This window comes from Dasypus novemcinctus, chromosome 2 (genome assembly GCF_030445035.2).
Source record: "Dasypus novemcinctus isolate mDasNov1 chromosome 2, mDasNov1.1.hap2, whole genome shotgun sequence".
NCBI classification, from domain to species: Eukaryota; Metazoa; Chordata; class Mammalia; order Cingulata; family Dasypodidae; genus Dasypus; species Dasypus novemcinctus.
In genome coordinates this window covers 118,772,277-118,797,671 of record NC_080674.1, presented here as the reverse complement: position 1 = coordinate 118,797,671, position 25,395 = coordinate 118,772,277, and the positions used below count along the sequence as shown (strand labels likewise).

The following is a 25,395-nucleotide window of genomic DNA, read 5'->3' as shown; positions in this document are numbered from 1 at the left end:
GAGATAAAACTTTTTTAAAACCTCTGTGAATTAAAGGACTCTCATAAGGAGACTCTCAATGGCAATATCCAACCTACTGAGAGCACAAAGAAATCGTATAATTTGTAAAGAAGGTATTACTAGTATTCTATTATAATAAATAAATTCAGTCACTAACATTTATTGAATGCCCTAGATGCTTTTATTAGACTCATTTTATAGATGACGAAATTGAGGTTCAAAGAAGTAAACTTATACTTGATCATGAAAGTGATGTGGGATTTGTGTCTATGCCTCAAGCTCCTAATTAACCATTTCCCCAAATCCTAACATACTCAACTACTAGTGATGTTCAGTTCTCCATCTAGTTCACTAATTGCAAATTTAATTGAGTAACAGATCAGAAGTCACTTGGCATTCATCCTATGTAATACATGTTCACCTAAATATTATTAAATCCTATCAACTTAGAACTCATTAAAAAGTAAAAAACACTAACTTAATTTCTCTTCCCTTATGCTTTGATGATCATACTTTCAAACAAGATTTATCAAAACCTCACTTAGTTTGGACTCGATCTTTATATCCTAATACAGACTTACCTGGAACAAAATGATCATCTAACTTTTCAAGTAACTGTCCTTATTTTTAGTGAAGTAACACATTCCCTATATCTAGTGAAATATAAATATTTACTCTTTTTAAGTATGATAAAAGACAGACTACAGGAGGATTGTCTTTACCTGCTTTCTAATCGGATCTGATACCCAATTGTTTGACCAATCCTTTCTCTTCTCTCTGCAGCAACTCTTTCAGCCACTGCAATAGCTGCTAATCTTCTTGGTTGAGTACAAAATATACGGCAAGGGATACCATTTTTGAAACAGTCATCTAAAAGGAATTGAGGAATCTGGAACAGAAGTTTTAAAGTATAAGATGACATGACTATATACCTGTAAAATGCAAGTGATTCTACGGAAAAATCACTAGAACTATAAAAGCTCAATAGCATACTCAAATACAAAGAATCATGATCAACAACTTTCGTATAACTGGTAATAATCAGCTAGAAAATGTAATTTTAAAAGATCTTGTTCAAAATACAAACTAAAACTAAAATACCTAAGAACAAATATATCAAGAAATATTTAAGGATCATATACTATAAAATGCTGCTGTTTTATGAAAACATAAAAGATGGCCTTAATAAAGAAATGTGTCATATTCCTGGATGGGAATATTCAATATTGCAATAATGTCAATTTCCCTCAAATTGTTCTATAAAGTTAATGAAATGCCAATCAAAATTAAATTGGAATTTTTTTAAATAAAAAGCCTAAAGAAAACCAAAATGTCCCATAATCTCAGAATTGTAGACTCTCTTCTATGAATAAAAGTCAAACAACTCAGAAAGACAGAAAAAAGTAAAACTTTTCCCCCTCCACCACCACCCATACTCCTCTCCATATAAGTAACTACTGTTAAATTTCTTATGAACTCTTTCAGGGGAAAAAAATTTAAATGATTCCGTTTTTATGGGTATATACAAGTTTTTTTCCACACAAAAGTGATTACTGTACTTATCAGATCTACCTAATACATTTTAATGGCTGCATATTCCACTTTATGGGTGTGCTATAATTTTAAAAATCTGACTACAGATTTAAGCAATTTTCAGATTTTAGATTTGTTATTATTGATGTTGCTTCCTATTATAAGCAATGCTACAGTGAACATGTATTTTTGCATACTTTTGCAAATACATATGTACTATAAATTATTAACAGTGAAAATGCTCGGAGAACATTTGAATTTTTAACTTAGATAGAAAAATTATCAAATTGCTCTCCAAAGCAATTTATACCTCTAGCAGCAAAACAGAAGGTTTTGTTTTTCGAACACCCATGCCAATAGTGAGTATCAGCAATTTTTTTTATTTCCATCAGTCTGATAGTTGAAAAACATAGTTGTTTGATTTTCATTTTTTTAACTATGAGTGAAAGAGGGCATCTTTTCGTAAATTTCTTAGCCTCTAGAATTTTTTTTAAAACTTTGCTAAAAAGTAAGATCCATATACATAACAAAAATTCCACAAATGAAGTATTAATACTTAGAAACTTAATATTTGATCAAAAGTGGCATCTTAAATAAAGGGAAGAAGGATAAATTATTTAAAAAGTTATTTTGGAATAACTGGATACTAACATGAGAGAAAAAAATAAGATCTCTCCCAGACATGATAAAGTAAAATAAATTCCGGATGGAATTTTTAAACTATGAATATAAAGGTCTTAGAATAAAATATTTATTTATAGGAAAATATTTTCTATAATCTTGGGGTAAGAAAGGCCTTTCTGAGCATCGACCATAACCTAGAAGTCTAAAAGAAAGATTGACATATTTAACTAATAAGCAAACCTAAAAAGCAAACAAAACATTTAGAAAAATTGTTTTTGATATCCAAGAGACAACAGATATATACCCATAACATATAAAATTAAATTAAAAAATGATTAATCCAAAGGAGAAATGGGATAAAAATATCTGACAGAAGATAAACAGACAAGTAAATGAAAAGATATTCAACTCTGTAAGAGTCAAAGAAATGCTTACTACAGCATTGTTTTCTGCTTATCCGATCAATAAAGGTAAAATATATATATCCATTGCTGCCCAGGCTTTAAAGAAATGGGAATTTTCAATACGTTCAATACTCTTCTAATACAATAACTCTCTTCAGAGTTATTGGACAATAATAACTAGTTATTCTAGCTATTAAAATTTTAAGTGCCATACCCTTTGATCTGTATTTCCACTTCTAGGAATTTATCCCATTGAAACACTACCACAAATAACAAAGAAATGGTAGAATGAAGTACAGTATAAGAATAAGACAGCTTGGCTTGAATTCCTGCTCTGCCACTTTCTAGCTGTCTTGGGCAAGTTAACATCTCTTAAGTTTCAGTTTTCATTTCTCATTTGTAAAAGGAGACATTAAAGCCTACATATCTTGGGTTATTAAGAGATTTAAATGAGAAAATCCTTGTAAAAAACCAGCACACTATCATTATCACTGTTTTTAGAAAAAAGTTTAATAATACTATGCAAATGTTTAATGAAGTTCACCTCTAAGTACCGACATGGAAAAATATCCAACAACTGTTACCCGAAAAAAAGAAGATGCAAAACATATGTATGATGTTATCCCATGTTTATTTTTTTTTAAATAAAACAATATTTGTCAATGCTAGAAAGAGAACAAAAACACGCATACCCCCAAAAACCATATAATCCATGTTTTTTATAATAATGCAAGGAGAAAAAGGGTGGTAGGAAAATTTCACTATGTAATATTTTCTATTATGTATGAATTTTACATAACGAACATGAATAAGATAAAAAACTCAAAAAAATCTGTAACTTCCTAATACCACTAAAGACAAGATGGAGTTGGTTAATGATATTAACTTTGAATCCTCCTATGTTTATTTTATATTTCATAGAGCAGAAACATTAGTAATTTTAAGTCCTTTAAGCCCTACAACAAGATACACTTATTCTTAGGTTTAAACACATTAGATTAATAGTTTCTTCTTGAAGACTATAATATTTAATTAAATTCTCAAGTAGTAAAATGATATACATAATTGTGAAAATAGATATCCATAATTCCAATATATAAATATCATTAGTAAGGACTTTCAAATAACTTAAATGAAAACAAATTTATATTTTATTTTAAAATTCCACAATCACCATTAAAAGTAAATTAAAAGCAATTAAATTGCTACAGTTTAAGGCCTGGTAAAAAAAAAAAATTTACTCAAATACTAAAATAATTTTAACATTTGGACAGATTCTTTAGAATGATTATGAAATTGTACTTATTCACAAAAGGGCTCACGCTGAATAAAAATCATAACTTTTCAGATAAAAACTTCATTATGTTTTTAATTATTTAGTTTTACAGACTCAAGTTTTAGAGATAGAGCTAAACTTTTATGAAAATGGTTAAGTCCTACATGTATGTAACTCTGATAAGGTTTATAGTCAACCTCTTCTACAAGCTTGCTTTTTCTATTGATTAAGTTTATTAAACCAACCAATATAACCACAGTAAATTTTAATGTTACAGAGTTCCTGCACTGCCAAAACCATGCCTGAGAATTCAAAGAAAGAATGGTACAATGGACATCAGTAAATTTTAGACAATTGTGGAAAATAATTTTATTTGTTCATAAAAGAAAAGAAGAAAATTTATAATTATATTGACTATCACACCTGTCTCTCTATCAAAAGCAAAATAATTTTACTATTTTAACATGTTGAAGTTAAAGCAGATAATCAAGAAAAGGTCATATCATTCCATACCTACTTCCTGTCACCCTATGAGTGAAACTTCATGTTTTTTCATTCTAAAATCTAAGTGAAAACTGTCATATTCATTCCATTCTATAGTTAACTTTATGTTGATGTTAATATTGCTTTTAACTTAGCTGCTATGTGCAAAACACTAAGATAAGTATGTTATATATATTATCTTTTTTTTTTAAGATTTTATTTATTTTCCCTCCTGCCCCTCCCCCCACCCTGCTGTTTTTGTGGTCTGTGTCCATTCACTATGTGATCTTCTGTATCTATTTCTCTTTTTGTCTTCTCTTCTCATTTTTTCTCCTCTAGGATTCACCAGGATTCTATCCTGGGGACCTCTGATGTGAAGAGAGGTTTCCCTGTCAGCTACATCACCTCAGTTCCTGGTTTCTGCTGCCCTTCACCTTCACTATCCCTTTTTTGTCTCTCTTTTGTTGCATCATCACCTTGCTGTGTGACTCACTTGCGTGGGCACTTGGCTCGCCATACGGGCACTGGCTCGGTGCACAGGCACACTTTCTCTTCTTCTTTTTCACCAGGAGGTCCCAGGGATTGAACCTAGGTCCTACCATATGGTAGACAGAAGCCCTATCACTTGAACCACATCCGCTTCCCTATATATACTAAAATTAAATCTCAACATGAAAGGTAGCAATTTTATAAATGCTGACACTGTCTCACAGAGGTCACAAAACTAGGCTTACATGAGGAAACTGGGATTTGACCCAAATCCAAAGTCTTTCCATGATATAAAGTCACCTCCTAGACTCTGTTTAAGTGAAGGCCAACTGCACTCATTTAAAAATAAATACTTTATTTTTCTGCAAATTCTCAAAATATACTCCCAATAATAATTTATTTCTGATATAACTCTTAGTAGAATAACCAGAAAATTCTTTTTTTGTCTGCTAAAATACATGTGGGATAAGTCTGATATAAAACTACAAAATGAGATTTAAAAATTTTTCTTCTTCTTCTATAAACAACAAAAAAGAAACAAACCTGTGTGGTCTTTCCAGATCCAGTTTCTCCCACAATCAAAACTACTTTATTCTCTTTAATTATTCTAACAATTTCTTCTTGTTTCTCAAACACTGGCAGAGATTGCCTGAAAGAGTCAAATTCAGATTCTCCTCTTTTTACTGGTATCTGAGGTATGCCATTGTTGAGTCGCCCACTGGTCTTGCTCATTTCCCGGTTTTCTTTCAAAGGAATAAAAGAACAAAAAATTTATCATTAACAATGAAAAAGAAGTATTAAAAATAAATAACTTCTAATTTTTTCAAATTCATAAGGCTTATGTAAATCCTATCAAGTATTTCTTCCTTCTCAGCCTACAAAAAGTTATCAAGAGTCTTAAACTGTTGTAAACCAACACTTAATATTCTTAGAAAACAGGTTACAAATTTCAATATCAAATAAGTAAATTTCCCAGAAGTATTTCTAATACATAATGTTTAAACATGCACAAACATCATTCAATTACCATTCAAAACAAAGCATAATTTTGCTAATCTAAAAAGATTTCAAGTTCCCTGTAAGTTTCTATCAGTGTCAAAGAAAATTAAAATTTCATTAGGAAACATAATGTGTATTATTCTTACATAACCTGTTATGTACAATATAAAAACACATTATGAAAAAGGAAAATATCATAATGTTTAAAGTTATACATTTAAGATCATGTGATCAAACAAACAAGACCTTTAACAAATGTCCTTATTGAGCATTTTAATTAAGCAGTCAAGAATAAAAAAGAAGCATAGTATTACATATTCCTCACATAGCTCAAAATGATTTTTTTTTAAGGAGGGACTGGGGACTGAACCTGGGACCTCTGTGGAAAGTAGGCACTCAACCAACTGAGCTATACCTGCACCCTCAAAATGATTTTTTGAGTGATTATTTAAAATTTAAAGTCCTTGATGTCTGCAATCTGTTTTCTAGATTCTGCAGACCTACTCCAACTGACAGTGATAATTAAACAAATTTAGTCACTATAGGTAATAAAATCATTTTCTCATTAAGGAAGTTATTTTTCTAAACGTAAAGTTCCAATTTCATTTTATAATCTAAATACAGTATTTATGTACCTTGAGCAAAACAATGTAGTGAAGACTGTCCTTTCTCTTATCAGAAGCTAAGGCCCCAATTCAAAATCTTACTAGTATGCCATGGCAGTGTAATAGAGGACATACTGGTTTTGAGTCAAACCCCAGCTCTGCAGCTTACTGGCTGGTTAAATGGACTTGAAAAAATTATTTAACTTCTTGAACCCCAGTTTCTTCACTTGTGAAGCAGGGAAAATTCTACCTTGCATGGGCTGCTATGAGATCCCATATAAAATGCTTAATATACTGAGCACATTAAGTGCTCAATAGATGATAGCTTTTATGGCACCATTAAAAAAAAAAAAAAACCTTGGTTCAACTCCACAACATGCCTCAACACTACATTTCATTCCAAAATTTCCACAAGTCTTAATCATTTCTAGCAAACTCTTATCTTAGTTTTTTAAAAGTAAATCTATAAAGGAATAAGAACAGTTATCAAATAATAGGATAAACAAGGAAGTTCCCCCAGAAAATACATACCAGCTTCAACTGCAAACACATTTCCTCTTTCTGTTTTAGGCAGAAGTTCAGTACGCTCTTTATTGGTGACAGGAAATCTTTGAATTAGGCTCCTAACAGCATGTTTTGTATTATGAGTCAAATTACAGGTCATCATTGCATGAGCTGTTTCTGATCCATCTTTCTTCTTCACAGTTAGGTATCTACTTGCTCCCTTTCTGAATATTAATAAAAATCATTTATTTACTATATATAATCAACTTGTTCACATGATATATGCCTACTTAGAAAATATGTCTCAAGTAAAACATTTTTAAAAAATCAAAATGCTTTGGGATAGGAGGTTGACTGTACCCCCAAAAAATTGGTAAAGAGGGGCTTGGTGTTAAAGTGATGACAAGACCATTTTCAATTAAAATTTGGAAAAGTTGCAAATCCTATTTTTAATTAGCAAAAAGGCTTACTTACCCATAAGTGTTAAAATTTGTCTTTAGCAGGCTTCATGGTGGGTGAAACATCACCAGTTACTACATTCTGGGAAGCATACAGAGGGAGAAAAACCAATCTAAACAAAAGAACCCAAAAAATGGTAATGAAAACTTATGGTTCACTGTCCAGACTAGTATGTCCCTTGAATGTTTCCAGAGTATGCCGGTAATGTCACACTCCCATGAAAACCTATTGAGAGAGCAAAGTTTAGTGGTTATCACAAGAAGTGTGGATCAAACAGACAACTGGGGTAGGGGGGAGAGAAATAAATAAAATAAATCTTTAAAAAAAAAAAAGTGTGGATCAGCATTCCTGATAACTATTTTCAGATACTTTTATTTCCCAAAGCTTTTGATCCTAGCTTTCATAGTATGTTAATGATGACGTCTAATCATGTCTAAGTTTTTCCATAATACCTTCACTATAAGAATATTAAATTTGGGATTAGCCTATAAAGTTTTAGCTGTCTAAATCATCTAATTGAGGCCCTTAATTTGCTGAGATTTTTAATTTCTAAAAATTCCTTATTGAAGCCTTTAGTGAATTGTAAACTTTCTATAGTGTCATCTGCTCTTTAAGAAGTGCCTAGTGATGTTTAAATGTGCCATGAAGGGAAATGGACTTGGCCCAGTGGTTAGGGCGTCCGTCTACCACATGGGAGGTCCACGGTTCAAACCCCGGGCCTCCTTGACCCGTGTGGAGCTGGCCCATGCGCAGTGTTGATGCGCACAAGGAGTGCCCTGCCACGCAGGGGTGTCCCCTGCGTAGGGGAGTCCCACGCACAAGGAGTGCACCCGTAAGGAGAGCCACCCAGCACGAAAGAAAGTGCAGCCTGCCCAGGAATGGCGCCGCCCACACTTCCCGTGCAGCTGATGACAACAGAAGCGGACAAAGAAACAAGATGCAGCAAATAGACACAGAGAACAGACAACCGGGAGGAGGGGGGAAATTAAATAAATAAATAAATCTTTAAAAAAAAAAAAAATGTGCCATGAAGATGAAAAAATTAATTTTAACCTGATCTAGAAATTTTAATTATTTCTATGGTAAAGTGAAAAATTACCACATTCTAGAGATGTTTTCCATAGTGGGTTCTTTTCCCATCAACCTTCTTCAAACTTTTCAGTACAGTCTTTAAGTACTCAATCATTCATTCTATTCTGGGCCCCTTACATCATAAAATTTTAACTAGAGAAGGCAGAAAAATGTGCTAAAATGAGCACTCAAGCAGGAGTCAGGAGGCTTGTGTTCAGCTAGTAATAATCTTTTGGCTAGCTAATTATATGGTTGAAAATAAATCATTTTACTCCTCTGGCATTCTATATAGGTTAAAAAAAATCTCTAATATTTCAATTAGATGCTCTAATTTTCTTAAAAGTCACTGAAGGAAGGTTTTGCTACATTTAACCTTTAACTCGTTTTCTTTAATTCATATAATCATTCATCAAACATTAATTGAGTACATAATGTATACTAGGTACTACACAAGAAGCTGAGATTACAAAGTTGAGACAGTAAGATTCTGCTTGTGGCTACTGGTGTTCATTCCCATCACATTCAGTACAACAGGGGCACTAATACATCATAAAATTAGTAAAAACTTCAGTAAAATATTCACCTCATCATTGTGAGGACGGAAAATGTAGTACAGAAGAGACTTGTCCTACTATGTAAACTAATACACTGAGAGCTCATCACACTTTCATTCCAAGGTAACTCTGCCTTATTAAAAACTTCAAGAGCCCCTTACAAAGCAAAATAAATGAGAAACTAGCTGAATGACGTGGAAAAGATACCAGAAAAGCAAACTTCCCAAGCATTTTTAAAAATAATAAAATGTAAACCCCATATGCAATTTTTAAGTTTAAAAGTAGGGAAGCGGATTTGGTTCAACTGATAGAGCATCTGCCTACCATGTAGGAGGTCCAGGGTTCAAACCCAGGGCCTCCTGACCCATGTGGTGAGCTCACCCACGTGCAGTGCTGATGTGCACAAGGAGTGACGCGCCACACAGGGGTGTCCCCCACGTAGGGGAGCCCCACATGCAAGAAGTGCACCCCCCAAGGAGAGCCGCCCCACATGAAAAAGTGCAGCCTGCCCAGGAGTGGCGCCACACACAAGGAGAGCTGATGCAGCAAGACGACGCAACGAAAAAGAGACACAGATTCCTCGTGCCGCTGACAAAAATGCAAGCGGACACAGAACACACAGCAACTAGACACAGAGAGCAGACATGGGGGGAGGGGGGAGAGAAAGTCATAAAAAAAAAAATAGAAAATCTGAAAGAAAAAAAAGTGTTAAAGTAAATGTACTAAATCCACAGATAAGAAAATCACAATTTCTAATTTTCAATGAGAGAAGAGAATCAGTGCATACTATAATGGAATTCTGGCATTTCAATGACTTCTTTCTTCTAAAAAAAAAGCAATATAACTAACCAAAATTGGTGTAATTTTAATATTAATCAATACATTAATTTACACAAAATGCTACTAAACATTTAACCCCAATACAACGACATGCTTCACTATTCCCCACTTTCCAAATATGAAAATTGTTTAAAAGATCAATTAAAGAGACAAATTTTAAAATGTTTACTTAAAAAGCTCACAGCCACCAAGGAAATGTCTCTAAAAAGGAATAATATGTTTGATGGCTACTAAGTACTTAAACTACACACCCCTTTAACTTTTGCTCCAACCATTTTCTCCCCAATACTATAATATAAAATTACAAATAAAGTTTGCCCATACTAATTTATACTTTTTTTATGATTACCTAGAAACTAACAAACCACCAATTAGCTTTATTTTTTCACTAAACTGAATACAGTTGCTTTCATGTTACAGTCACTCTGGTTATGAAAAATTTGCTCTTTTTTGTGGCCTTAATGGACGATAAGAAACTTGGAGATGAGCCTTGTAAAAATATTTCTATTCTAATTTCTCAAAGCACCCAGTACCTTCCTATGAACTTACTCTGAACATCAAAAATTAATTAACCAAGCATAACTGTTCAAATCCTGGCACTGCTACTTGCTAGCTGTGGGATCTGGGGAAAATCACTAAACCTAAGTTTTAATTGTATCATCTGCAAAATAGCCACCAGTTGTTAATAATAGAAACTACCTCATAAGATTGTTGTGAGGATTAAGGATAATCAATTTAAAGTACCTGGAACAATGCCTGTTGTACAAGAGTACTTAATGTTAGCTGTTATTATTATTGGACACTGTAAGGTGTTTTGTTTTTTAATGGATGTCCAAAAATTCACCACCTAGAGTTTATCACTTTAAAACCATTTTTCTTATTTTGGCTGGGGGGGTGGAGGAGTTGAGGGGGGAGGGAAGAAGGGGTGAAGGGGGAGTGCAGTATGAAACCTTCCCACCAGGAGGTGAGAGAGGCAGTAACCTCAATCTGAAAAAGGGGGATTTCTTGTAGGATGGAAACTTCTGTCAAGTGGGTACAGCATGTGGATACCTATTAAGCAGAGACTTTAGCAATAAAGGATAAGAAACCTGTACTTAAAAACCTAGAATTCATGTGTTTTTCTATTTTCTTATTCCACAAATTTTTAAGAAAGCTTATTTGTAAATTCTTTTTAGTTTAACCTGGTCTAAGATCAGGAAAGGGATTTATATTTTGATCATAAACACCCAAAGATTGAGAAAAGTATGCTCTTAGACCAAAGCACGGTAACCTTAGTTGGGGAAAAAAGTAAACAAACTATGCAGATGTGAAATTTCTGGTGATGAGAATTTCAAAGAAAACTTTAGGATATACTAAAAATCATAAAATGGGGGTGTTATTCCAAGAAAGACATTTTCATCAAAAGATGAGCAATTACGTAAAGATAATTAAATCCAACCAAATTTACCTCTTTAAAGGAGAAGGAAAAATCCTTTAAAGATTTTGGCTTCATTTTTTTTGAAGAAATGATGATAAAAAAATTGATCAAAAAAAAAAAATTGTAAATTATCACACAGGAAGCCTGGAAGTTATTTTTTAAAATCTTACAAGAAGCCCAAGATAAACTACAGAACTAAATCACAAAATCTTAACAAAGTAATTAACTACTTCTTTTCTTATATAAGAAAACAGGCCTCAAAATTTAGGGACGTGACCAAAGCTTTGAGGCAGTAGAAGACCGAATAGAACCCAAGTCTCCTGCCTTTCCTCCATACCAGGTTACCTAAAATATGTACTTAGGAACCATAATACCAGATACAAAAAAAATAGAAGGTAATCTGCAAAGTCAATGAAGTTAGTACTGCGGGGGGGGGGGGGGGGGGGGGGGGCGGGGATGTAAAACAATCTTTGCCCAAGAGTGAACAGAAAAGCCCACTAATTAAAGGTCAGGAACAAATTTCCACATAAAAGGAAAGGAATGAAAGGATTTAGAAGGACATTCAAAGTGAATATTTCCTAAGACAGTTTGTGGAGCTTTAAGGGGACTGAACAAGCAAGCAGGTTGCCTTGCTTTGCTTAGCATCTCTTTCCTTTTCCCTCTCTCTGGCTCTTCTTTCCTTCAATGTTCCTCATACTCTTTTTGTGTCCTGATACCTTCTTTCTTGCTCACCCCTTCCCTAGATGATTCTTCATTCCATATCATCCCTTAAATGATTAAAATACTTAACAGAAAGAGGTAATCCATTCTAAAATTAACTGTTTTTTTAAGAGTCATTTTTAATGGTCATTTCTAACTTACCCATTTGGAATTCAAAATTTGTTTACCAGAGAAGTGATGTAGTTACAAAACTGTGCATTTACAACAAATGTTTTCTAGTGCGGGCCTACAACCTCTTATCCGCAATTCTGAAAATTAAAAACCTCTGAAAATGAAGTGTTGTTTTTTTGTTTTGTTTTTTTTAATTTACAGCAACCTCATTTGGCAATAAAACCTAACTAAACTGACATGAGTATACTTACAGTCTTTATCTCTCTTAGTGTGACTATTCAGACATTTTCCATCAGAAATGTACAAAAAGGTCATGTCTGTATTTATTAGGGATATTGCATAATATAATGGCAAATGCATCATAATACCTTTTCACAAAATTTGAAAAGCTGAATCTTAAAACATATATGGCCTAGGATTCTGGATAAAAGATTTTGGCTATATGCTATATTTTTGTTTTCAAGTGCAGTATTTCATTTACCTAGTGGACTCCTAACCAATGTTCCGGCACTAGCCCTAGTATGTTCAAAATACATTCACCTAAGCTAAATTCCATGCCTCAGTCAGTAATGTATCACTGTCATGAGCATTCATATACAAGGCATTCACTGCTACATCAGCTCCTTTCTTCTTTGGAGCTTCCTACACATTCTTAGGTAAGTTATACATATATAGGTGTGTGCATATCTGCGTGTATACATACATACTTAATAACATATTTTAAGCTTTATTTTCTCTATTCTTAACTTAAAACAGGCTGAAATTTTCATTTTTTCCCTCCATATCAAGGTTCTCAACCTGGGGCAATTTTGCCCCTCAGGGGACATTTGGAAAGGTCTGCAGGCATTTTAGGTTGTCATAGCTGAGCATGGAAAGTGTTACTGTCATCTGCTGGGTAAGGCTAGATATGCTGTTAAACATCCTACAATGCACAGGATGCCTCCAACAGCAAGGAATTATACAGTCCAAAATGTCAATAATGCAAAACTGAGAAACCTGCTTTTTATCAATCCCATCATCCCTATTCCAAAAATGAAATAACTCCACAGAATTTTAGAGTTCTTAAATGTGGATGGCTCAAATGACTTTTTTCCCACATATATCAGTGACATTAAAAATAAATAAATACTGTTTGTTCCTATTGTACTTTATTTCTGATCAGACTGTGACTTGGTAGGAAAGAAAACAATAAACATGTTCTAAAGCTTACCATTATATGAAGTAACATTAAAGAGATAAGTTCTATAAATAATTATACTCTTTAACCATTTAAATAATTTAAATAATTATACTCTCCAACCATTCTTTAAAAAGAGAGAGATTTAATTTCCACCAAAAAGGAAAATAATAAATTTTACCTTTTTTTTTTTTTTGTCCCTAAGTGGGAAAAAAAGCTTGAAAAGGGGATAGGAGGAAGAGGAAGGAGATGAATTAGGTACAGACCTAAAACAGTTTATCTACATACAGTATAATTAAGAATGTGAACCTAAAATAATAAGTATTTAATTAAGAATGTGAATCTAAAATAATAACTATTTAAATGTAGTTAGAAGCATTTCTCTTATTTTGTAAATATGCTTTTCTTAAATAAGAAAAGCTGGTAGCTTACCCTTTACTTTTAGAGACCAAACCAAGAGACTGACTCAACCGATGAATAAATGCTCTTTCAGTACTGGTCAAAGAAGAAGGAAATTCCATTTCTACGTGGGGGGGGGGGGGGGAAGAAACACAAAGAAGTCAATACCATTTCTGAACAATCAATTTTCTTCCCAAGTGCTTCAATATATACACACAAGAAACATATGAGAAAAAAAAAAATCATGTAAGCATACAATTACATTTACTCTCCCAAAATTCATGGATAAGTAGAAATTTATCCAAACCTACTGTCTACCAGAATTCTGATATTAATAAAAAAGATATCCACATATTAAACCTAAATGTGAGGACTCTGATGTTCACCAAAGATTACTCCTCTTAGCTGTACTGGAATCTGGACTCAGTATAATGACTGATGGGCATATTTTACTCTTCTAAATAAGCCCTTTCTTGCTTAATTAACAAAATGTTTCCCTCAATGATGAGGTATGTTCAAACATTATTAATGCTCAACATCAAACTCCATTTTCTTTGCCTTTGAAATTTTATAGAATTCATATTTCACTATTTCAGAGTATTTTGTTGTGTTATATAGCTGAGGTTTCACCCTTGTTTAGGTAAGTTCAGAAACATCTGTCCAGGTTTTAGACATTAAGTTTTTTTGGACAGTAGGCTTCCAGGATAAGGAGTTCCCTATTTAAGCCACTAAATCAGAACGAGCAGTCAATATATTTTATACGATCACGTCAGGTCAGCCCCTCACTCTACATTATGTGACCCAAGTCAAGTAGCTCTCTAACCTTAAGAGTTGCGAAAGATGCTAAGTGTTTAACAAAATGCTTCTAAGATTTGAACAAAGCTCTACATCTTGCCATTACATTCATTTAAGTTTGAGTTCCTTTTATCTAGATGAGCCTCATTTAAGCTATACCCTCGTTTTACTTAAAAAAAAAAAAAAGAGAGAGAGAGAGAGAGACAGAGACAGAGAAAGTGAAAAAAAAGAAACATGAAAGAAGGTTGGGGGTTTTACAATACCGAAAAGCAGTGCCTTGGCCGCCCGAAAGCTCCCCCTAAAGGTCTTTCCCAGAGAAAAGACAAGCACCCTGGGAGGGGGTAGCAACGTGACCTTTTAGCCTTCTGATGCCAGGCAAGCTCCCTTAAGCCCTACTGCTCCGCAGGACCTCGTGCGGCTCCTCACATCCCACGCAGGGGCTAACTACGGCGGTCCAGGCCCCCGTCATCGGAGGGCCTGGGAGGTCCCCGGCTCACTCGGGTGGGTGGCCCAGATCCGTCCTCTCCCCTCTGAGGCCACAGGGAAGCAGCCCACTGACTCGGTGGGTTCGGGATGGGGGAACGCCAGTCGACGGGGTCCCCGTCAGGAACCTCACCTCTCTGATCCCCGTATCGGAAGCGTTCCAGGGCGATATTGACTGCGATCTTCACCTCCTCGTCGATTCGAATGTCTTTCAGCCCCTTCGCCCGGCCTCCGCCCCCAGGGCCACACTGCGCGGGGCCACCCCCTCCGCCGCCGCCGGGAGCCGGGGGCCGCGGGGATACGCTGCTCGGCCTGGACATGGCCCTGAGGAGATTTTCTCCCCGCGAGGAAGCGGCTCTCGCCTGCTTGCTGGCGCCAACGACAAAGAAAGCAGCCCTCGGGACCGCTGCCGGGGCCGGAGGGCTCCACAAACAGCCTGTGCTGGGCTGGGGTCACCACAAAGACCCCAGTCTCCACAGCAGAGGAAGAACCGGCACCACTGAAACCCCGGCAGGACCCTGAGCGCGGACGTGATGACGTCACCAGGACCGCCGGCGCATGTGACCTCAGCGTATCATTTGCCGCTTGCCTCGCAGCCCGTGCTCCGCTACCTGATGCCTGCGGTTCTCACCACTCAGGGGTTCTCCTTCATTTTTTGATTGTCAATTATTATTTCGTTTAATCCTTCATTAACTCTTTCTATAAGCATGTATGAGCTCCTCCTATGTGACCACGTATTTGCTGGGCCCTAGCAACTTTTCTTGGGGAACAAGACAAACAAGGTTCCTGTCCTCATGGAGTTGATAGCAAAATGTAGCCAATAACAACACAGACTGCCCGTTAGTTTGAATTTCATATAAATAAGGAATACTTGTGTATTTCCTATGCAATATTTGACACAGACTCGCAAAAAAAAGTTATTTGCTGTGTATCTGAAATTCAGATTTAATTGTGCATCTGTATTTTATCTGACAGTCCTAAGTAAGGATGACAGACAATAAGTAAATGACTAAATAGTAGTGATAAATGCTATATGATGAAATGTAATGGGGAGTGTAATCTTTTTGGGTGCTCAGGGGAGTTTATAAGAGCTGGTATGTAATCCCCCTAGCATAAGCCTAAACACCCTAACTGCTTCCATTCCTTTCTCTAGAGAGCATCCAGAGCTATCTTTTAAAAATATATGCCATAGACAAATAGCAAGATGGCTCCTAGAGTCAGCTCCTGCTACAAGGTAGTTAGTAAACACCCAGAGCTATATAGAGCTAGCTGATGCACCTGTTTGGGAACTCTAGGAGCCCAGAAGAGCATCCTGCAACATCCTTGAAGGAAAGGAAGGAGGAGACTGCCCATCTGCAGAGAATATTCTTAAGTAGAGTGCAGCCACTGGAGGTACAAGCCAGCTTGGGAACTGTTCCATGAGTGGAACTGACAGCTCCACTTCCCAAAAATGGGGGAGGAAGAGACCACTGGGCACCAGCTTCAGCTACTGATGAGTAAATTCAGTGGGCTAAAGTATAATCCTAAGAACAGCTAAAGTCTGAGCCTGTCCAAGTCAGAAAAAGGCCAGTAGGCACCATCTTAACTCCACACCTGACACAAGGGGAAGTGGAGAAGACTGAAAAATCACAGTGCTGGTGGGGACCAGCTTCTTTCCATCCAGGTCAGATTGCATCTCTAGCCTAAGCCCCAGCCCCACCTCCAAAAGGGGGGAAGCTGGAAGGCCTACACTAGCCTCTCGGGGAAATTACCGGCCAAGCTGTGGAGGCCGGTGATTATCCTACTTTGGCAGCACAGGCCACCTCAGGAGCTATTCTGTGGCTGGAATTGGAAGCTCCATTTCCCAAAAAGAGGGGAGGAAGAGATGGTTGGACACTGATTTTGGTTGGCTACTGATTAGTAGACTCGGCTGACTAAGGTATAACCCTTGAAACAGCTAAAGTTTGAAACTGTCCAAGTTGGAAAGAGGCCAGTAGCCAACATTTTGAATCTGCCCCCAGCATGAGGGGAAGCTCTGCTGACCAAAAATCACAGTGATGGTAGGAACCCATTTCTTTCACCCAGATCAGCCTGCAGCCCTAGGCTATGCTTTAGCCCTGCCTCTGGCAGGGAGGAGGCTGGCAGGCCCTGCACCAGCCTATCCAGGTAATTGAGGGTACCTTTGGCTGGCACAAACTGAATAATTAAAAGTCTACTGGGGCAAGTGTGGTCATCATGGACCTGTAGTGCATAGATTGCTGCCCACACCTGCAGCTCCATCCACACCCCAGGCAAGGGAGAAAGGGTTGTGAAGCTGCAGCAGTCTCTCTAGGCTACTACAGTCTAGGCCTGTACAACTTGGATTATTCCACACAATTGTGACTCTGTCCCTACCCCTGGCAAAAGGGAAAGTTGGGAAAAGTTTCACTGGTCCATGACGCAATGAGGGCAGCTTGAGCCTCCTCAGCTTACAGCACCAACTACATCCTTGGCTTCTACTGCACAACCAGCAAGGGAGAAAGGGCAAGAAAGCCCTAAACTAAAGAGAAAAACTACAGCCAGATACCAAGACACCAACAAAAATTTACAATCCACCCCAAGAAACAGGAAGATATGGCTCAGTTAAAGGAACAAGACTCCAAATGACATAAAGGAGTTTAGACAACTAATCATAGATATTCAAACAAATCTCCTTAGTAAGTTCAATGGGATGGCTAAGGAGATTAAGGATATTAAGAAGACATTGGATGAGCACAAAGAAGAATTTAAAAGCATACATAGAAAATAGCAGATCTTATGGGAATGAAAGGTGCAGTAAATGAAATTTTAAAACTTTGGAATCATATAATAGCAGATTTGAGGAGACAGAAGAAAGGATTGGTGAGCTTGAAGAAATGGCTTCTGAAAGTGAACATACAAAAGAACAGATGGGAAGCAGATTTGGCTCAACTGATTGAGCACCTGCCTACCACATGGGAGATCCAGAGTTCAAACCCAGGGCCTCCTGACCCGTGTAGTGAGATGGCCCACACGCAGTGCTCATATGCGCAAGGAGTGCCGTGCCATGTAGGGGAGCCCCATGTGCAAGGAGTGCGCCCCATAAGGAAAGCTGCCCTGTGCCAAAAAAGTGCAGCCTGCCCAGGAGTGGCGCTGCACACATGGAGAGCTGATACAGCCAGATGACACAACAAAAAGAGAAACAGATTCCCGGTGCCGCTGACAAGAATCAAGCAGACACAGAAGAACACACACAGCGAATGGGCACAGAGAGGAGACACAGAGAGGGAGAGAAGAGAAATAAATAAATAATAAATCTTAAAAAAAAAAAAAAAAAGAACAGATGCAGAAAAGAATGGAAAAAAATTGAACAAGGTCTCAGGGAACTAAATGACTGCAAGAGATGTGCAAACAAATGTGTCATGAACATCCCAGAAGGAGAAGAGAAGGGAAAAGTCAGATATGCCCAATCCTAATTCCAGATTATAAAATATGACCTACAAATAAATATTTATTGCATGCCTATGCAGTTGTAGGTGCTGATGAAACAGTGATAAACAAAATAAACAAGGTTCCTTTCTTAAGGAGCTTGTATTTTTGTGGGAGAGAAAAAAAATCAATCAGTGATAACAGACTGATGTGAGAGAGACTGTCTGGTTAAGGGATAGGATCCGACTTTAGATGATGAGAAACAGGCATCCATGTAAAGTTCTGGGATGATAGTTGTCCTGTGCATGAGGAAATTAAGCAAGTAGAAAGATCTCCAGATGGTAATGAGCTTGATGTGTTCAACTAATAGAAAGAAATTATTGGATAAGAGTGGTGGGGGATGAGTTCATGGAGGTAAGGCAGGGCCATATTAGGTAGTGTCTTGAGGGTCATGGTAAGGAATTCAGGATTTGTTCTAGTAGCAATCGGGAGCCATTGGAGGGTTTTATGTATGCCGTGATCCTATATGGCATGTATTTTTTTTTAATTTATTGAAGTATATCACTCATACATAAACATACATAAACAATAAGTGTATAGTAATAGTTGTGAATTTACAAAACAAGTTTGCCTTCAGAAAACTTTCATAATAATCTTTGACAAAACATAGAAAGTACATTTGGATGCACCAAATATATTGTTATAAAACTGAAAACATTTTGCATGGGGTCAGACACTGTAGCAGTTTGATATTATTCATGATTTCCAATAAAGATATTTGATTATGTTTGTAAACTGGTCTGTTTCTGGGCATGATATACTTTGATTGTATTAGATTTAGCTGAGATGTCCGATTAAATTAAGATTAGGATTTTGATTAGAGTGTGACTCAGTGTTGAGTCCCAGCCCCCTTGGGCTGATAAAACAGACTCTTACACAGAAGTAGATACACAGATACTCAGGAAGAGAGAGTGTGCCATAGACACAACCCTGCAAAAAGAGATGAGCCTAATGTCTACGTCTGACCTTGTGAAGAGACCAGAGCAGCTGAGCCCAGAAAGAAATGAGCCCCAGGGAGAGAGACGAACATGCCTTATGCCAGCCTACAGCTGCATTCAGAAGAAGCTGGGACCACGGAGACTTAAGAGGAGGAAGAAAGGCTGAACGCCTCACAGACATCATCCATGCTTTAACATGTGCCAAATGACTTTGGGTAAGAAAGTACCTCTTACGGTACCTTGAGTTGGACTCTTTAGGGCCTTGTGACTGTAAGCTTCCACCCCAAATAAATACCCTTTATAAAAGCTAACAGAGTTCTCTTACTTTGCAGCAGCACCCCTTTGACTGACTAAAACAGACACATATTATTTTTAACTCACTCCATCGTATCTGAGTTCCACCATTTATTGGCTCCATCCTTTATTAGCTTTACGACTTGAGCTACTTACTTAGATTCTCTGAGCTTCATTTTTTTCTTGTATAAATGAGTATATTTAACCTTCACTTCATAGGATATTTGTGAATATGACATGAGAGATGTTAAGTACCTCGCACTCATTGAATACTATTTCCTGCCTTCTTTCCTTACTCTTTGGATAAATGTCTAAATGTTTATATCCTGGTGCCTAGCAATGATATGGAAAATGTTTCTTGAAATAAAAGAGAATAACCACTTGCTTGAAGTTGCATAGCAATAAAATACAAGCTTGATCAGATTCTACATTCTCTAATATTTTTTATAGACTTGGAAATTTCTGGGTGCTTAGAGTGATACATTACAGTTCTATTTTTTACATGTATTTTAGAGAAAAATTCAAGATAGGGAAAGCATAGAATATTTACAAAACGATTTCAAGTTGCCTTTAGCATGAGTCAGGCCTAGGGTTTTAATCCAGTTTCCTCACTAGTGAAATGTGTGGGATCAAAACACCTGCATCACCTTGTTATTAAGGAGGTTAAATTATATTAAATTACCTTTATACAGATAAAGGGCTTAGCACAGTTCCTGGCTTATCCTTAGCATGCAATACTAATTAAGATATTTTGGGCTTTAGGTAACATAAAACTCAAGCAAAATCAGTCCCCAAATAAGGATATTTATCATCTCCTATAATAGGAAGCCTAAGGTAGGTAGTTCCTGGGTTGATTTCTTTTTAACAGTACACCAGTGCTCTCAATGATCCAGGATTTTTCCAGTTTACTGCTCTGCCATCCTTAGAGAGTCTGCCACTTCCCTCTTGTTTGCAGCCCCAAGCAACCATGTCATCCCTAAGCAATCATATTGTGTGAACACAATTTAAAAAGTTGTTTTCTCTCTGACACTCTTTTCTCTACCCCTACCCCCTTTCTCTTGCTCACGCTCTTTCTCTTTCTCTCTCTCTCTATATAATCAATGTTAAAAATTACTCAGCTAACACAAGATAACAACTACAATAACAATAAATCTGCTTCAGTCATCAGTTACACACCTTATTTTTGTTCATTCCTCAATTTTGAGGGATTTGGGATGATGTCCACTCTGACTGCTTCAGACTGAGAAGGGATATAGATATTATAGGGCAGAGGGTTGGAATTGTTTTGCTTGTAGGTAAAGATACTCCTTGCTTTTGGGATGGGGCTGGTCCATTGTCATTGTTTTGTTATTAGTCCAGGGCAGGCCCAAAGAACTGGAGTTTGGGTGTTGACTGCATACCTGCTGGGTTTCAGGGCTTCACTAGCATAGGAACAATCTGAAGACTTTAAATCTCTGAGAAATAAACTTAACAAGTAAGTTGAAAGTTATAGGTTCAAATAAAAGGAGTTGAGGTTTCATGATTAGAGGATTTAAAAATAAGTTTAACTATGATATATTGGGGAAATAGCTTTTCATATATTCCCAGATATACATATATATATACATATATGATAGATATAGAAATAAAATTAGATGAGTATGTATGTGTGAGTATACATACTTAGAGGGCCTAGAGGCAAGGACACTCCAACATCAGTGAGTACACCTAGGACTCAGATCTTAGTTTCTAAATACCACTCTCTGATAAAAGGATCCAGGGCTCCCTAGAGAAATGGTTGATTCCATGGTTTGTTCAAGACACAGACAAGATGAGCCCCTGGAGCATCTTGAGACATCAGAAAGTCAGAAAGTCCTTTAAAAAGGATAGGGACTTGCAACAAGAGCATCAAGGAACTCTGAGGAGTCAAAGTTGGCACAATTTGAAAACGAATAATGATAGTATTGGACTATAACCCATATAATAAAATAACCATGATTAACCAATAAAAAAATAAATGGAGGAGAAAGACAGCTCTTCCTTACAGAAGGATTCTAATTAATAAATGTAGAAGAAATGATGAAAATAAAAAATCACCATTAGGCAATAATACACTCATAATCATTGCAAGCAAAAACATCTATTGATCTACAGATCTATTGATAGATGCAAAAATTAGTGGGTGAAAGTATGATAAGAAACACAGCATTTGCATAGTCAGACTATTTCTGTACTAGATATTCACTAACTACAAAGGGAACACAGTAACTATACAGTAGTGAAACCTGGCAGACACCACTTCAATCAAGTGATCAAAGTTAACATCACCAGTGATAAGATGTTTCAACATCATTTACCTCCTGATGTGATGCACAATATCACTTTTGCAATATTCTTGCCAAAAATACAAAATCTCAGTGTAATCATGAGAAAACATCAGACAAATCCAAACTGTGAAACAGTCTACAAAATAACTGAGCTGTGCTGCTCATAATTGTCAAGATCATGGAAAGCAAAGACAGATTGGGGGATTTTCACAGATTGGAGGCGAGTAAGAAGAAAAAACAAACAAACAAAAACCCTAAATGCATCGGATATTCCTGAACTGGGACCTGAACCAGGAAAAAAAAATAGTGAAAAAATTGGCAAAATTAGAGTAAGGTATAATAATTTTTTGTTGTAATCACTGTATGTTTGCATAAGATATTTGCATTAGGGGAAGCTGGGTAAAGGGTATATGGGATTTCTGTTCCATTTTTGCAATTTTTCATTTAAGTTATTCCATGAAATAAATGAGCTAAAGAAAGAATTTGCCTGATTTACAAGCAGAAATGAAAGGGAATAGTCTAGAAATTCAGAGCCTTGTAAAAGGGAGAGCCACCCTATTGTTAGACTTTAAACATTAAAGATAAGATTTCTTATAGGCTTTGAGGCACCAGTTAAGACTTCTCAATAAGCAAATGTGTCACCCATAGAAAAGATCAGATGAAAGGTGCAGTCTTCTCATTTATTGTTTCAGATAGCCTCACATTAGCTGGCATTACGTAGGGAAAGGAAGGCATAGGAAAAAGGAGGCAAAGACCTAAATCAGGCTAGAGAACTATGTTTAAGAAAAAAACTCGAATGTGGTTCTGCTACATAAAACTGGCTGGAAGTAAATGAGTCAGAAGCCTACAAATTTTTTGAGGAAAGTATATTTCCAAAGAAACCATGAATCAGACTGAAAAAAGATTTTAATTTACAGATTGAATGGTGAAATAAATCTTGCCACAACCCTTCCAGGTTTGTTCTGTCAGGAAGCAGACCTTAAAAGTTGTGCAGTCCCCAAGGAAGACATCCTTACCAATACCCACTCTTGATGTGGTTAAGGAGGATGATAGGCAAAGAAGAATGAAGCCAGGGAATATAAAGAAACATAAAGAAAAATGGACAAAGATGTCCATCCCAGAGAGCAGAATGAGGACCTAAACAAGGAAATTCTCCCATCCCCAAAATAGGGGACCTTCATATGTCTGTTCAGGAGATTTCCATAATTGCTATAGATCAGTTAGTAACTGCATTCTTCCCTTCTCTAAAGGGAAGCTTTTTTTTTTTAATACATTTTTATTAGATAGGTTGTGAACATACAAACAATCGTGCACATGTATGGAATTCTTTTACAATACCCCTCTGCTAATACACTACACTGTTTTGGAATATTTGTTACAGATTATAAAATATCATCAGATTAATGTGGTCTATAGCATACATTTGTTGTATTTTTCCATACCCCCTATTATTAACACAGTACATCTTTGGCATTGATGCAAGAATATTACAGTATTACTGTTAATTGTAGTCTGTGGTTTATGTTAATTGCATTTTCCCATGCGTCTACACATTCTTAACACCTTGCAATAGTGATGTACATTTTTCTAGTACTAAAGGGAAGCTTTTAATGCAGTTATCCTAGCCCTGTTCCACTACTTTGCATAGATTAGATGGGTGGGGGCAGTCTTTGTAATATATACATATGTCACCTGACCATGAGGTGATACATCTGAACCTAAGTGCATCAACCACAGATCCTGGATGTAGTAACTGAATAAGACTGTGGGTATTTCAGGAATGGTGAGGGTTAATGTGTGTACTCTACATGTGAGTAAAAGGGATCAAATGCTATTTGGTGACCTTGAATACTAATGCTGACCAAGAAATGTATTTCTTCTTTCTTTCTTGCATGTCATGATATTTCCCAACACCCTTGCAGTTAAGTGGGGCCATGTGACTGATTTCTGGCCATTGAAATGTGGAACTGATGTGTACCACTTCTAGGTCTGACTTCTAAAACATTTCATGAGTCCTCCATTCTCTGCTTTCCCTGATCTGACTGAAGATCTTAGGCAACAGAAGAGCCACTAGATGGAAGGAGCCTTGTATTCCTGAATGAATATGGTGAAGACAGTCCCCACACCAACCTACATTGGACTACAACATGGGTAAGAAATAATCCTTGGACTGACCCAAGATAATATTCGTTTCCTGAGACAATGGACCCTAGGGAAGTAAATGTTGCTCAACTGAGACAATGGACTCTAAATGACCTAGCTGAAGAAGGGGAAAATCCAGTGCACTGAGATTTTGGGAGGTGTTTGTTATACTAGTGTAGTAGAATGTTATATTAATGGTCCATTATGAATCACACCTCCCTGTATTCACACCCTTGCCTAGTTTCCTTCAAAACTACCTTGGGCCTTGGCTATGTAACTTGTTTTGGCTATTGGAGCATCAGCAAATATGACACAATCAAAGACTTGAAAAGTGCTTGTATATTAGGGCTTACCTTATCTTGCTGCTGAGAACTCTTCTTCCATCAAGTAAAGAGGCTTGGGCTAGCCTGCTGGAGACATATGGCCCAGGCATCAGGCAGTACCAATTGTTAGACACATGAGAAAGGCCATATTGGAAAGTCTAGCCTCAGATTAGCTGCCAGGTGACTGTAGTCACATAAGTGCCCTGTAGGATCAGCAAAAGATCTCCAAGCTAAATACAGCCTAAATTATTGGCCCACAGAATATGTAAGCAAATAAAACGGATTTTGTTTACTGCCACTAAGTTTTAGTTTAGGTTTGTAACACAGCAAGAGATAACTGATACAAAACAGCTTATGCTGACTAATGTGTTGAGATAGAGAGAAGTCTGATCTTGGGCAGAAGTGACTGGGCTGGGAGACCTGGCTGCCCCAGGTCCTACTAAACTATTCCAAAGATTGGAGCATCAGTATCTCTTTTTCTTTCTTTCACATTTTTTTCTTTATTAGAGAACTTGTAGGCTTACAGAAAAACCACGCAGAAAATACAAGATTCCCAACTCACCATCAAAGCCTTGCATTAGTGTGCAACATTTGCTAAAATAAATGATAGCACATTTTTATAATTTTACTATTGACTAAATTCCATGGTTTAACTTAGGGTTCACTATTTGTGTAGTGTAATTACATGAATTTTTTTAAAATTTTATTCTGTTACCATATATACAATCTAACATTACCCCTTTTGATCACATTCAGAGATATATTTCAATGCTGTTAATTGTGTTCACAATGTTAAGTAACCATCACCAATATCTATTATCAAAACATTTCCATCATTCCAAATAGGAACCCTGTATATTTTTTAATTGTCTTTTTTTTTTTTAAGATAAATAGATCACACAAAACATTACGTTAAAAAACATGAGGTTCCCATGTACCCCACTCCCCTCCACCCCACCCACCACCCCCTATCTCCCGCTTCTC

General features: G+C 36.6%; 1 protein-coding gene across 3 annotated transcripts in view; it reads right to left on the bottom strand.

Moving 5' to 3' along the window:
• The window catches only part of YTHDC2 (YTH N6-methyladenosine RNA binding protein C2), a 143,181-nt gene that overhangs the window by 82,371 nt on the left and 35,415 nt on the right, over window positions 1–25,395 (bottom strand). For 2 of the 3 annotated variants that reach the window (XM_071209454.1, XM_058277155.1), the window contains exons 2-5: window positions 13,699–13,789; window positions 6,945–7,141; window positions 5,353–5,552; window positions 723–889 (exon numbers count right to left, since the gene is read on the bottom strand). In XM_071209454.1, coding sequence (XP_071065555.1) covers window positions 723–889; window positions 5,353–5,552; window positions 6,945–7,141; window positions 13,699–13,787 — 653 coding nt within the window. In that variant the 5' untranslated portion in view covers window positions 13,788–13,789. Of the gene's footprint in view, window positions 1–722; window positions 890–5,352; window positions 5,553–6,944; window positions 7,142–13,698; window positions 13,790–15,076; window positions 15,488–25,395 lie in introns of those variants that run through there. The other variant, XM_058277147.1, reaches the window with a different exon arrangement.